Source organism: Rana temporaria, chromosome 11 (assembly GCF_905171775.1).
Source record: "Rana temporaria chromosome 11, aRanTem1.1, whole genome shotgun sequence".
NCBI classification, from domain to species: Eukaryota; Metazoa; Chordata; class Amphibia; order Anura; family Ranidae; genus Rana; species Rana temporaria.
Window position 1 is genome coordinate 86,869,400 of NC_053499.1, and position 15,950 is coordinate 86,885,349.

The 15,950-nt window shown below is 44.3% G+C and overlaps 1 protein-coding gene across 4 annotated transcripts in view; it reads right to left on the reverse strand.

Moving 5' to 3' along the window:
- Window positions 1-15,950, reverse strand: part of NUTF2 (nuclear transport factor 2) — a 257,157-nt gene that overhangs the window by 124,324 nt on the left and 116,883 nt on the right. For all 4 annotated transcript variants that reach the window (XM_040328750.1, XM_040328747.1, XM_040328748.1 and 1 more), the window contains one exon: window positions 5,966-6,037. In XM_040328750.1, coding sequence (XP_040184684.1) covers window positions 5,966-6,037 — 72 coding nt within the window. The remainder of the gene's footprint in view (window positions 1-5,965; window positions 6,038-15,950) is intronic.

The window sequence follows — 15,950 nt, forward strand, 5'->3', positions numbered from 1 at the left end:
AAGCGGGGATTTAACTGGAGGTCTAATACGTAAGACCCCTTGAAGGAAGGTCTTAACCAGCGAGTGGGTGGCCAGCGGCCGCTGAAACCACACTGACAGAGCAGAAATCTGTCCTTTGATTGTGCTTAATGCCAATCCTTTATCCACTCCTAGCTGGAGAAAACTTAATACTCTATCGATGGTAAATTTGCGAGAAAGCCATCGCTTGGACTCACACCAGCCTACATAGGCCTTCCAGACCCTGTAATAAATCACCCTAGAGACCGGTTTCCTGGCTCTGATTAGGGTAGAGACTACTTTCTGAGACAGACCTCTACCCCTGAGAATCAGGGATTCAGCTTCCAGGCCGTCAAATTTAGATGCCGTAAGGCAGGGTGGAGGATCGGACCTTGCGATAGCAGGTCTGGCCGTAGAGGAAGAGTCCAAGGGTCTCCCACTACCATCTTTAGGATGAGTGAGTACCATGCCCTTCTGGGCCATGCTGGAGCTACCAGGATGACTGGTATGTGTTCCACCCGGATCCTGCGCAGCAGGCGGGGTAGTAACTGGAGCGGGGGAAACGCATAAAGAAGTTTGAACTGATGCCAAGGGCAAACCAACGCATCGGTTCCGCAGGCCATCGGATCCCTTGAGCGGGATATGAACCTGTCTAGTTTCTTGTTGAGTCTCGATGCCATGATATCCACGTCCGGCACTCCCCATCTTTGGCAGAGTGCTTGAAAGACTTGTGGATGCAGAGACCATTCCCCCGGCCATAGAGTCTGGCGGCTTAAGAAGTCCGCCTGAAAGTTGTCCACTCCTGGAATGAATATTGCCGATATGCAGGGCACATGCGCCTCTGCCCATAGGAGAATCAAGCTCACCTCTCTCTGAGCGGCTTGACTCCTGGTTCCCCCTTGGTGATTTATGTATGCCACGGCCGTGGCATTGTCTGATTGAATTCTCACCGGGAACCCCTGCAATTTTGACGTCCAAGCCCTGAGGGCTAGTCGAGCAGCTCTGAGCTCCAAGATGTTGATGGGCAACTGCTTCTCTGGCTTTGCCCAAGTACCTTGGCGAGTGCAACCATCCAAAATTGCTCCCCAGCCCGTCAGGCTGGCATCTGTGGTCACTATCTTTCAAGCCACTGGGCTGAAAGACTTCCCCTTCAGTAGATTCTGAGGGTCTAACCACCAACACAGACTTTGTCGGACTCTTGATAAGAGCGGCAACGGGATATCCAAGGCCTGTGGCCTTCTGCTCCATGCTGACAGGATGGCTGCCTGTAGGATGCGAGTGCTTAGAACCAGTAGGATTAATTCCTTGATGGCTTTTACCTTCCTCAGAGGTAGGAACACTCCTTGTTGTTCTGTGTCTAATCTCATGCCGAGATATTCCAACTGCCTTGTGGGCTGGAAAGCTGACTTTTCTCGATTTAGGACCCAGCCGAACCTCTCGAGGTATTGGACCGTGAGGGCCACTGCTCGCTCCAAGCCGGGAGACGAGTGGTCTATGACTAGGAGGTCGTCCAGGTATGCTAGGATCGTGACCCCTTGGATCCTTAGCTTGGCTAGGATCGGAGCTAGGACCTTCGTGAACACCCGGGGGGGCCGTAGCCAACCCGAAGGGAAGCGCCACGAATTGGAAGTGACGCAAAGCCACCATGAAGCGTAGATATCTTTGATGTGGCTGATAAATTGGAACATGAAGGTAGGCATCCTTTATGTCTATGGACGCCATGAAGTCGTCCTTCTGGAGTGTGGCAGCTGCTGACCGCACGGATTCCATCCGAAATGAGCGGATCTTTAGATATGCATTTACCATCTTTAGGTCCAAAATTGGCCTGACATCTCCATTGGATTTTGGGATGATGAATAGGTTGGAGTAGAAACCCAGCCCCTGTTCCAGGACTGGTACCTCTACTATTACTTCCTGGGAAAGTAGATGATCTAATGCCGATCTTAATGCGGCTCCCTTTTCCGGATCGTTTGGAATCCTCGACTTCTGGAAATGAGGAGGAGGAAACCTTAGGAAATCTAATTTGTAGCCTGTGGCCACGGAAGACCGTACCCACTCGTCGGGAATGCTGGCTTCCCAAATCTCTGAAAAGAGTCGCAGCCTTCCCCCCACCTTCGTGGGTGGGGGCGCCCCTTCATAAGGTTGGCTTGGGGGCTGGTTTTGCTGGTTTGCGAAACCACTGCCTTTTGCCTCTAACAGCCTGTCCTTGTGATTTGCTGTTGAAGCTGAAGTTTGCTTTTGCAGGAGGCCGTCGATACTGCTTGGCATTAGAGGGCCCCTGCCCAGGGGAATACTGTCGTTTAAACGCAGGCCCCTGAACCTTCTTCTTAGTTGGCAAGAGAGTACTCTTGCCGTTTGAAATGGTCTGAATGTATTTATCTAGGTCTTCTCCGAAGAGTCGTCCTCCATGGAAGGGGAACCCTACCAGGAGCTTCTTGCATGGGGGCTCAGCCTCCCAGCTTTTTAACCATAAGAGTCTTCTCATATGGATAAGGGATAACGATAAACGTGACGCTTGCTGGATAGAATCCTTGATTGCGTCTACCGTAAAACATATGGCCTTAGGGACATCCGAAAATTCTTCTGCCTGCTGGGCAGGAATAAGTTTAAGCATCTGCTTAAATTGATCCGATAATGCTTGAGCGACCCCAATCGCAGCCACAGCTGGCTGTACTACTGCCCCTGCAGTAGTGAAGGAGTTCTTAAGTAGTGCTTCCAAGCGCTTATCAACTGGATCCTTGAACACCTGTATGTTTTCTACAGGGCATGTTAACGATTTGTTAACACATGAGATGGCTGCGTCCACTGCAGGAGTAGCCCATCTTTTGGAAAATTTTTCTTCCATAGGATATAGGACAGAGAACTTCTTAGGTGGTAAGAAGATCTTATCTGGCTTGTTCCAATCTTGGAACAAAACTCCCTCTAATAGAGGATGGATCGGAAACACAGCATTGCTTTGAGGCGCCCTCAGTGAGCCCAAAGCTGAAACCGTCGATACCTGGAGATCTGGTACTGGCAAGTTGAATGCCCTATGGACCAAGTCCGACAATCCTTGAATCCACCAGCTCTCCCTCAGGGAGACTGCCCCAGACTCCTCTGTATCCGGATCCTCGATCCCTGAACCTACTTGGTCCTTGTCCAAGAGGTCGTCCAATTCCCTGAGGAAAGGACCTCCTCTTCTGAGGGTCCGCGCTCGGGCGACGGAGATCTATTCCGCTTACTGCCCCGCATAGCTGCGGCTATCATTTTACCCATGCTTTTCTGCATCTCTTTTAAAGAGGTGAGTAATACCTCCTCCGTGACCATCTTAGGGTTGGACTGACCCGCGTCAGCTCCAGCCCCAGATCCCGATGGCCCCAAGGCTCCCTGTGGGGAAAGCAGCGGCATAGCTTTGTCCGAGACCTCAGACTCTCTGGGGGAATCCCCACCTCTTGTACCCTTGTTTTTGATGCCATGGTACAATACCGAGGTACACCTGCTACTTATTGGTACCTGGGACTTATAAATAGTTAAATGCCCAAACACCTGTTTGGGGGATAAAAAAATGCTTCCTCTCCCCTAGATGACACTTTTTTTTTTTTTTTTTTCAAAAAAAAATCTTTTTTTTTTTTTTTTTTTCAAATCTAGGAAAGAAAAAACATTCTGTCCCCCTGAGTAGTATTGCAAGAAAAACTATGAGATGGAAAAGAAACAGCCTATTCCTAGGCTTGAAAAACAGTCTTTCTGAAGACTGCAATATTCTTTCTGGCCACTGTGTGTCCTCGGCGCCCCGTGCTTGCCGTTCTGGTCTTTCCTCCTCAGTTCCAAAGTATTGAATGAGCTATATGGAACAAACAAGGAAGGGCCGCCCCTTCCTTAAGCCACTGACCCGCCCTTCCCCCCCAGCAATCTCAAACAGGAAATGCCCCTCCCGACAGGGGGGGGGTGGGGTTGGGAGGAAGGGACCTCTCTGCTCCAGCAAACTGCAGCCTGCAGCCTGGAACCATGAGGAGGTCAGCGTTTTGCCTGCTTTGCAGGCCGTGAGGAGGAAGACTGAATGGAGCATCGCCTGGAGGCTTGCAGGTAAGCACAGCTCTCTGACACACACATATACTTTTATATCACACAGGCCCCACTCAATGCTTTTCCAACACTACAAGGGAGGTCACATCTTATGGGGAATAATACATATAGAGCCATCCTATCTTTATGATATGTGACTAGTTTGCCAGATGCAGTGCATAACTTTAGGCATGTCCCCTGTGACCCCCCAGAAAAAACCTGCTAAGAACCAAGTTCCGCAAGTTTTCCCCTCACTTACCTGCTCCATGCCGCAGGACTTTGCCAAGCAAGAGGCCCAATCTTCCCCCATCTCGGTGGGGATGTCTAGACCTTCAGGCCCTGGGTTCCTATGAAGGATCCACTGTCCTGGGCCCATATAGCACTCTGGCAACAGAAACATTAGGCACCCAAAGGTTTCTAAGTTCTGGGCCCAGGGTCCAGCTCTCTAAAAAGAAAAGCATTATGGGCTATACCCCAAGGGTTTGGGGTCCGGTTACTGACCACTTTAGCGCTGAGGCTTTTTTGGACAGAACCGGTTAGCTCACCTAATCCCAAGGATGTGGAGGCAAGCTAAACCATGACTAACACCTAAGACACTGGCGGAAAAACTGAGGTACTCCTCCTATGGGAGGGGGTTATATAGGGAGGGGCATTTCCTGTTTGAGATTGCCAGTGTCTACACCTGAAGGTACTCCATATAACCCATATAGTAATGAATGCCGCTCTGTGTCCCGTGATGTACGATAAAGAAAAAAACCAGCATACTGTACATGTCGGCAGTATGCTGGATGGAATGGTATATAATTGTTTTAGGGTGAACCTCCACTTTAAACCTCAAAAAGCATTTATTTTTACATGTCATAATACGCTTGCAGACCCTCGACAACTACCCCCCAGGGTTGTCGGGAAAGGGCCCTTGTTCCCATTAACATGGGGGACAAGGTGCTTTGGGGTGGGGGCATGTGGCCTGGTAACGCCAATGCAAAAAGCTAATAGAAGCATATTACAGGCGCTTTTTCCTGTCATTGGTAGTGGCTTTGCAGCTCATTTTAGCCAACACACTGTGTGCATGAGGCCTTAGAGGCAGGAAACAAAACTGACTGCCAGTGCGTTCAGGAGTGTTTGAAGCTACCAACAGCTGCTAAAAACTGTTAAACATTAGTGCGTTAGCATTAAATTCATATGTAATGAGCAGATTTACTCTGGCCAATGAAATTAACCCTAAAATGCCCAAGAACTCAACACCTGTAAAATCTTTAAAAAAAAAAAAAAAATGGAAAACACTGCTGGCTTCTAGGAGAGTCAAACATCCTGTGTTCATAAGGCCTAAATACCTGGTACTTGCAGGACTGGGAACATGTGATCCATTTGTCTTCCTTCCCATTATCTTGGCTGGAATGTTGCCCAAGACTGCCACACAGTACTTCCTTGCTTCGCTCCCAGAGGATATAAAGAGCGTCAGGGGAGCAAAGGAATGGTAAACACTAGGGAACTCAAGTCCCTCTTACGACACTCAAATACATTGGGTTAGGGGGAAAATAAACAGTATTTAATGGGCAATTTCAAACTAGTCTTTTTTGCCAGAGCACTTGGTAAACTGGTTTCTGTCAGTACTCTGCAGAAACCATTCACTAGGTTGTGCTTAGCACCTAAAGACTTTTGTTGCATGTAGCTTACTCTCCCCCTGCAGGCAGTGATGTACACTCATTGGTTTCCTGAATGAACCATGTTCTTCAATGGACAGAACATACTGCGTTTTTACAACCACACAGAAAATGTCTTGAAAACGCAGTCAGAGCCAATCAATACAACATGTCCGATAGCTGTACTTGGAGGGCATTTGAAATTTGTAGCACAGCATGAATTACAGATGGATATATCCTTGGATTAAGTTGAACACAAAACAATATACAAGCAAAACACTTACTGATAATTTTTCAATAATTGCTTCCTTCCCTTGATATTGCTGTCCTTCCCAAGTCAGACATGATGCATCAGTCTGTAGAAAAAATAGACGATATTTAAACAAAAATACATACAAAAAACACAACCAAGTTTAAATATACATTAGGGAAACATTAGACCCAATGTTTCAACATGGACTGTTTACCAAACGTGGTTTCAGACTGATGGTGAATTTTATATGAGAGTATAGAGAATATAGTGAAAAACAAAAAAACACCATCCAGTGAGTGGCAGTTTTTGCAATGAGAGCACCTTGTTAAAAGAGTAGTATTGGATGGTGTGTTTTTTGTTTTAAATCATACTTTCCTAGGTGTCCCACGCCAGCTCCAAGGCTGAGAGCCTAGCAATCAGACACCACTGATCGCTCACTTCTTCCCGCCGCTCTAAACAGAGTGTGGTGACTATCAGTCATCACTGTCTGCTTTGTGAAATATCGATAAATCTATAATATTGTATTAATAATCGATATTCATATTGATGAGTAAAGTTCCAAGAAAATCTGTTCCGTTCTTGTGTAAAAATTCCAAAATTGATTTAATAAAATGTCACATAAAATGTCACATGAATATCATCAATTGTAAAATATAAAAATAGCGTCGATAAGTTTCTTATTCAGGTGCCGATGCGCGTGCCTGGCGGCCGCAATGTTTTTGGGGATATTTATTATAGCAAAAAAATTGTGTTTTTCTCAAAATTGTCACTCTATTTTTGTTTATAGCGCAAAAAATAAAAACCGCAAATGTGATCAAATACCACCAAAAGAAAGCTCTATTTGTGGGGGGGAAAAAAAGGACGTGAATTTTGTTTGGGAGCCACATCGCATGACCGCGCAATTGTCATTCAAAGCTTGACAGTGCTGAAAGCTAAAATTTCACCTGGGCAGGAAGGGGGTATATGTGCCCAGTAAGCAAGTGGTTTAAGTTCATATTTGCCTTGTGGTTCTACAAAAAACCCGTCAAATTCAAATATCCTTCAGAAGGGAGTTGTTCGGTATCTAAAATTCCTAAGGATGGGGCATCAATTGTATGTATGTATGTATATTATATTATGTATGTATGTATGTATGTATGTATGTATGTATGTATGTATGTATGTATGTATGTATATTATATAGTGTGTGTGTGTGTATGTGTGTATATGTGTGTGTATGTGTGTGTATGTGTGTATATGTGTGTATATGTGTGTGTATGTGTGTGTATGTGTGTGTATGTGTGTGTATGTGTGTGTATGTGTGTGTATGTGTGTGTATGTGTGTGTATGTGTGTGTGTGTGTGTATGTGTGTGTATGTGTGTGTATGTGTGTATGTGTGTGTATGTGTATATATATATATATATATATATATATATATATATATATATATATATATATATATATATATATATATATATATATATATATATATATATATATATATATATATATATATATATATAATAATAATATAATATACATACACATACCACAATACATATACATAGAAATACTGTAGTCTAAAGAACAAACTATATTCTTAGTTAACATACTAGAACTTTGTGTCTTGATGTAACCTCATCTCTTACGATGGGAGGATGGTAGAAGTAAACCATTGACTAATGGCAACCACATGCCAGTTCTTACCATAAAAAAGCATTTGAAGCTTAAATGAACTATATACTTACAGAATTCTAAAAGTTTATATATTTCACTTTTCCATATCCAGACACAAATATAAATAATTTAAATGTATTCAAGTCCATTATTCTCAAAGACCCAACTCCATTCATTTGTTAATATTGGTAATAGATGAATATTAGATTAAAGAAAATCTTTAACACTCGGTCCCCCCCAGTCCTTACTAGAGCACTGGGATGTGGAGAGAGGCGGAAGCGGCTAGCTCAGGCTTTCAGTGGCTTGTTGAGAGGCTGAGCCAGGTGAGGGTTCTAGGTGGATCCTGACCGTAGGCCCCAATCACACCTGAGCATAGAGTTTTTAGGCAGAAAGTCATGCGTTTCTGCCGCCATTTTGTACAGGTCAAAAGGTCACCAACGTAAAAGGCAGAAATGCCTGTAATCTGCCTAAAAAAAAGTTCCAGAACTTGTTTGAGCTTCAGGCGTTTTGGAGAGGAAATGTGATCTATCTCCAAAGAGAATGGATTTTTTTCCCCATCAGCATTTTGTAGCTTCAAGCTACAAAACGTTCAGGTGTGAATTGGGCCTAATGGATGCAATCTTTCCCCAACCTGTACTGGCTCTGAAGATAGTGGGCTTTAGCCTACTGTTGGTTGAAAACGGTTCACAGGAGTGCAGAACGAACTGCAGAATTTGTTTGGGATTAGAAAGTAAATCAGCAAGGGGTAGGGGTTGAAAGTGTGATCAAATGAAGAGTAGAGAACTGCAAAAATGTGCCAGCTGCATACTGTTGATGGGACAGTTAGAAAAAAATATCTTTGTTCATCTGCTCTTAGTGGTAGATCCAACAAAATCAACTAATTTCTGGAAGCCCAGCACTCACACACATCAGTGATCCATATTAGGAAAAAGCTATTAACAAAAAAGCTTCTCTTTTTGTGCATTTTGGAATTTGCAGCACTAGGCCTATCTACCCCACTGCCTTGATCGCTGCATATGGCGAGAGCCTAAAGAAGCATCTTCCCTAAATAGTGGTGGCACAAAAGCTTGAGCCTCCTTTCCCAGAATGCACTCATCCACCTTGACTTCTGCTACAGTGAGCGAGCCCATAAAAATAACCAAGGGAAGCTAGGCCTACGGCTGATGGCTCTCTTGTGAGCCTCTGAAAGATCAGACCTAGTGGCAGCAAATACTGCCTTAGACAGGTCGCATGCTGCACATCTGTAAGCGAGCTGGAGCAGGGGGCTGGAGTAGTTTTCTTCCTTTTTAATCAAAAACTGAAGTGAAATCTCTACAGTATAAATGTTTCAGCTGTGCAATAAAGCCAACTTACACTGAGTAGAATATGCAGACAGTGACTCAATCCAAATGACATTTTGCAGGTGGCAGAAGCTTTTAATCCAAAACTTGTGTAGATCTTCATAGATGAACGTCAGATAGGAATACTATGATTTTGTGATCTAGCTCCAAGAATTACAGTATCTCACAAGAGTACACCCCCTCACATTTTTGTAAATTCAATCTTTTCATGTGACAATACTGAAGAAATTGCCTTTTGCTACAATTTGAGAGAGAGAGAGAGAGAGAGAGAGAGAAAGAGAGAGAGAAAGAGAGAGAGAGAGAGAGAGAGAGAGAGAGAGAAAGAGAGAGAGAGAGAGAGAGGGGAGAGAGAGAAAGAAAGAAAAAAAGAAAAAGGAGAAGAAAAAGAAAGAGAGAGACAAAGAAAGAGAGAGAGAAAGAGAGAGAAAGAAAGAAAGAGAGAAAGAGAGAGAAAGAGAAAGAAAGAAAGAGAAAGAAATTAACACGCCTGTCCCTCAATTCACATCTGAGACCTTGTAACACCAACGAGTCACATGACACCCCTTTCGCTTAGGGGTGTACTCACTTTTGTTGCCAGCGGTTTAGACATTAAGTTCATGTGAGATATTGTACATGTGCTCAAAACAGAAGCTAAAAGACACTGAAAAATGGTGGGACTAGCTATACAGAGCATTTTCTAGATATGGAGCAAGGAAGAGACAAAATTAGTAAAAAGGCACATGTAACCTGATAAGCAGAACAGGCATTAGGACTTGAACGAGCCAACAACAAGGAGAAACTATGAGCTTCCCTCAGGGCCTGTGGCTAATTCACCATTGTCTACCCAATGTTTTTGCTTGCAAGAACCTGCAATCTTCCATTGCAAAGTGGGGGTCATTCCTTGTGGGGAACTCCTGGAATGAGCACATAATTAAGGAAGTTCAGAATGTCAGCTGTAAATAATTCATGGCAATCCAGGTGCTAAAGTTTCGGTGGCTGTGTTTCTGAAAAATGGGGCAATAGTTAAGATGGCAAATGATTAGCTTGCATTGCTGGCAGAAAATGTCAGCCAGCAGTACGCAAGTAGGAGTTTTATAAGCAACATGTCACTAGCCAAAGACAACTCACGGTAGGGAGGTAGAGAAAAACAACCAAATTTTAATAGGTAAACGTTACAGTGCATTTGGAAAGTATTCACAGCGCTCCACTTTTCTACAATGTTATGTTACAGCCTTATTCCAAAATGTATTACATTCATTTAGGGCTGCAACTAACGATTATTTTCATAATCGATTAGTTGGCCGATTATTGTTTCGATTAATCGGATAATAGCCTTACAAAATTTATTTTTTTGCATTTTTACATTTTTTTGGGCCAATTTGTTGTTGGGCAGATTACAAAACACAAATTGCCGCAAAAACACATTACATGCTTTTCTGCAGCTTCTCCATTGAAGTATATTAACCACTTCCCGACCGCCGCATGTATATGTACGTCCACAGAACGGCACGTACAGGCAAATGGGCGTACATGTACGTCCTTGCCTTTACCAGGGTCGGGGGTCCGATCGGGACCCCCTCGGGTACATGCGACGGCCGGGAACGGTGTGCGGGCGATCCGGGATGAGGGGGCGGCTATTGGTTTCCAGCCACCCCCTCGCGATCGCTGCCCGCCAATCAGAGTCCTCCAGCCCGCCCTGCCTGTGTAACTGTAAACAGAGGCAGGGAGGAAGTGACGTTTTCTCCCCTCTGACGGTCTTTTCAGTCGGGATCCAGAGGAGAGAAGACGTCTGTACTGTAAGTTGCACCAAGCACAACACTGACACAGCACACATAGGTACATAAACCCCCCCCCCCCGATCACCCCCTGTCACAGTGTCACAGTGTCAGGTGCTTTTTTTACCTGTGAATCATCACCAGCGTATGACTAAATTTAGAGTCCAAAATGGCAAAGCGAACGTACACTGATGAAGAGGCCTTGTTGTTCATGAGCATGACAGATAGTGAAGAGGAGGAGGTCACGCATCTGTCAGAATCTGGCTCAGAATATGAACCTGTTTACGACAGCGGCTCCATGCCAGATAGCTCTGACGACGAAGTTGAGGTCCCTGCTAAGGCCAGGCGTACCCGATCCCATTCTCATGTTGTTGAGCAGCAAGAACCGCAGGACCCTTGTATGGAGCAGAGAAGTACTAGCGCCGCTATTCCTTCTGGTGGATTGGCAAGCACCAGCGGCCTAGTACACCCTGGTCGTTTATCCAGCACTGCAGTAAGAGGTGGTGACGTGGCGAGTCCCATAAGTGCAGTTCAAGCTGGCGAGGTGGCAAGCACGAGTAGTGTCCCGCTGCCACCAAGAAGAAGACAGAGACAGGCCCGTCGTTCCCATAGTGCCCTTCCTGTAGAATTTGCCTAGCCTGATTGGGTCCCCACCACTTCTGCAGAACCCGTACTTCCCCCATTCACTGGCTCCAGTGTATCAGGTGGATACAGCGAATTTTATGCCACTTGATTTTTATTCGCTGTATTTCACGGAAGATCTCTATAGATCTATTGTGGACCAGACTAATTTAATACTGGTACCTACATCGCCGCTAATCCCCAGTCTCTCCTTGCCAAAGAATGGAAACCTCTTGAGGATTCCGAATTTAAGACCTTTTTGGGGCTTACCCTCAACATGGGCATACACAAATTTCCGGAATTGTGGATGTATTGGTCCACACATCCAATTGACCATATGCCCATATTCTCTGCTCACATGGCCAGGAGTCGATACGAGGCGATCCTGCGGTTCCTGCATTTCAGTGACAATGCACTTTGTCGTCCACGTGGAAACCCTGAATTTGACCGGCTTTACAAAATTCGGCCCCTCATAAACCATTTCAACGAATGTTATGCAGCCTTGTTTAATCCCCAGCAGGTTGTATGCGTTGATGAGTCCCTGATTAAATTTTCTGGCCGCTTGTCTTTCAAACAGTACCTTCCCAGCAAGCGTGCCAGATACGGGGTCAAGCTCTATAAGCTTTGTGACAGGGCCACAGGCTACACATGGAGCTTTAGGGTTTATGAGGGCAAAGATAGTGAGGTAGAGCCGGAAGGATGCCCAGATTACATGGGGAGCGCTGGCAAGATTGTTTGGGACTTGGTGTCACCCTTATTCGGAAAGGGGTACCACTTGTATGTGGACAATTTTTACAGCAGCGTGCCACTTTTTAGTCACTTGTTTGATCAACAGATTGGAGCATGTGGCACCGTGCGACCTAATAGCCGGGGCTTTCCCCAGCGAATTTGCTCGCTGTGAAGTGGCGGGACAATAGGAATGTTTTCGTTCTTACCACCCTTCACGCAGACACGACAGTACAAATTCGTACGGCAACTGGTGTTGTGGAGAAACCCCTCTTTGTCCACGAATATAACCTTAACATGGGAGGAGTGGACCTCAACGACCAGTTGATGGCGCCGTATCATATTGCCCGTAAGACGAGACGCTAGTACAAAAAAGTGTCTCTACATTTATTTCAATTGACTCTACTGAATGCTCATGTCTTATACAGAGCTTCAGGACAGGTTGGATCCTTCCTTCAATTTCAGAGGGATATCTTCACAGAACTCCTGTATCCAGGCGGTACTGTACCTCTCCATCCCCAACCAAATGCAGTAAGCCGACTGCATGAGAGGCATTTTTCATATGCCCTCGAGAGTACCCCTACCCAACGAACCCCCCAAAGAAAATGTCGTGTCTGTACCAAGCGCGGATTTAGGCGTGACACCCGTTATTTTTGTCCCCAATGTCCTGCCGATCCTGGTCTTTGTATTGGTGAATGTTTTGAACGCTTCCACACACACACACACACGTTGATTATTAGCGTAGGGTGAAACATTTCACAGGCTAGGCACACTTACACAGGGTCTCCCAAGATGTCATCGCATTTTGAGAGACCCAAACCTGGATCCGGAAAGTTCAGTTACAGTTAAAAAAAAAGTGTTAAAAAAGAAAGTAAAAAATAAAAAACACAAAAAAAATTATAAAAACCAAAAATAGTTGTCGTTTTATTGTTCTCTCCCTCTCTATTCCCTCTCTATTCTCTCTCTATTGTTCTGCTCTTTTTTACTGTATTCTATTCTGCAAAGTTTTATTGTTATGTTTTTTCATGCTTGCTTTTCAGGTATGTAATTTACTTTACTGTTTTCAGGTACGCCATTCAGCTGTTGCGGACTTATTTATCTTGACAGCAACAGCGTTTGCTCCCACGATATATAAAGCCGCGACTCCAGTGCTGTAGGAGGTGATTTCACCACCACAGTTAAAAAAAGAGCATATATGCTGAAGCATGGGGGCATTAGGGGCGGAGGAGCGATTTTGCTCCTAATGCCGCGTATATACGGTCGACATTCCTACGGAGGTTTGCCCGTGGAAAAGTCTGACCGTGTGTATGCGGCATAACTTTTTATGCCGCGTACATACGGTCGAAATTCCGACGGAGGCTTGCCCGTGGAGAAGTCCGACCGTGTGTACGCGGCATAACTTTTTTGCGGGAGGATGCCCCCATGCTTCGGCATATATATATTTTAGGTACAGGTTGCGTTAAATGTTTTTTTTTTTTACTATGGTTTTTTTTTTGGTATTTGCTTTGCAGGTATGGTATGATCTTACTGTTATACTGTAATGTTACTTTGTTTTAATGTTAACCATCATTTGCTTAGCAGGTACGCCATTCAGTTGCAGCGCGGATTTATTTAGCGTGACAGCAACAACGTTTGCTCCCACGATATAGAAAGCCGCGACTCCAACGCTGTAGGAGGTGATTTCACCACCCCAGTTAAAAAAAGAGCATATATGCCGAAGCATGGGGGCATTAGGGGCGGAGGAGCGATTTTGCTCCTAATGCCGCATACATACGGTTGACATTCCTACGGAGGCTTTCCCGTGGAAAAGTCTGACCATGTGTACACGGCATAGAAAAGTCCGACCGTGTGTACGCGGCATATAAAAGTCCAACCGTGTGTACGCGGCATAACTTTTTTGCGGGAGGATGCCCCCATACTTCGGCATATATAAATAGTGCATGTATGCCCATCATTAGAAGTGGGTGGATGAAGGGAGGTATTCTAATGGTAGGCATACCCACCGATCAATCTTTTTTTTTGTTCAGCCAACAGGATGCATGAAAAAAAAAAAAAAAAAAAGATTACAATACATGTCCAACAAGAACCATCAACGTGCTGGTATGTTGCTGGACTTTGAATGGTTATACCAGAATGATGCCTGTGGGTTTAGGCATCATCTTGGTATCATTCTTTTCAGCCAGCGGTCGGCTTTCATGTAAAAGCAGTCCTAGCAGCTAATTAGCCTCTAGACTGCTTTTACATTCAGTGGGAGGGAATGTCCCCCCCCCCCCCCGGATATAAACAGCACCATTGGGAAAATGGGAAAGCATTTTATCACACCGATCTTGGTGTGGTCAGATGCTTTGAGGGCAAGATCTAGGAAAGATCTAGGGTCTAATAGACCCCATTTTTTTTTTTTTTTTTAAAAGAGTACCTGTCACTAACTATTGCTATCATAAGGGATATTTACATTCCCTGAGATAACAATAAAAATGGTAAAAAATAAAATGGAAGGAACAGTTTGCAAATAAAATAAAAAAAGCGAAATAAATATATATTTAAAAAAAAAAAAAAAAAAAAGCATCCCTGTCCCCCCCTGCTCTTGCGCAAAGGCGAACGCAAGTGTCGGTCTGGAGTCATATGTAAACAGCAATTGCACCATGCATGTGAGGTATTACCGCGAAGGGCAGATCAAAGGCAGTCATTTTAGCAGTAGACCTCCTCTGTAAATCTAATGTGGTAACCTGTAAAGGCGTTTAAAAATGTATGTAGTTTGTCGCCACTGCGCGTTTGTGTGCAATTTTAAAGTATGTCGTGTTTGGTATCCATGTACTCGGCCTAAGATCATCATTTTTATTTCATCAATAATGTGGGCAATATAGTGTGTTTTAGTGCTTTAAAATAAAAAAAGTGTATTTTTTCCCCAAAAAATGCCGTTGAAAAAACGCTGCGCAAATACAGTGTGGAAAAAAAATTGCAACACCCACCATTTTAATCTGTAGGGCCTTTGCTTTAAAAAAATATATGTTTGGGGGTTCAACTTAACTTTATTGCAAAAAAAAAAAATATGTTTTTATGTAAACAGTGTCAGAAAGGGCTTTTTCTTCAAGTGGTTAGAAGAGTGGGTGATGTGTGTCATAAGCTTCTAAATGTTGTGCATAAAATGCCAGGACAATTCAAACCCCCCCCCCCCCCCCCAAATGACCCCATTTTGGAAAGTAGACACCCCAAGCCATTTGCTGAGAGGCATCTCGAGTCCATGGAATATTTTATATTTTGACCCAAGTTGCGGGAAAAATATTTTTTTTTTTGCGCAAAGTTGTCACTAAATGATATATTGCTCAAACATGCCATGGGCATATGTGAAATTACACCCCCAAAATACATTCTGCTGCTTCTCCTGAGTACGGGGATACCACATGTGTGAGACTTTTTGGGAGCCTAGTCGCGTACAGGACCCCAAAAACCAATCACCGCCTTCAGGCTTTCTAAGGGTGTAAATTTTTGATTTCACTCCTCACTACCTATCACAGTTTCGAAGGCCATAAAATGCCAAAATAGCACAAAAAAAACCCAAATGACCCCATTTTGGAAAGTAGACACCCCAAGCTATTTGCTGAGAGGCATGTCGAGTCCATGGAATATTTTATATTTTGACACAAGTTGCGAGAATATGACAAACTGATTTTTTTTTGCACAAAGTTGTCACTAAATGATATATTGCTCACACATGCCATGGTTATATGTGGAATTGCACCCCAAAATACATTCTGCTGCTTCTCCTTAGTACGGGGATACCACATGTGTGGGACTTTGTGAGCCTAGCCGCGTACGGGGCCCCGAAAACCAAGCACCGCCTTCAAGATTTCTAACGGCATACAATTTTGATTTCCCTCCTCACTACCTATTACTGTTTTGAAGGCCATAAAATGCCAA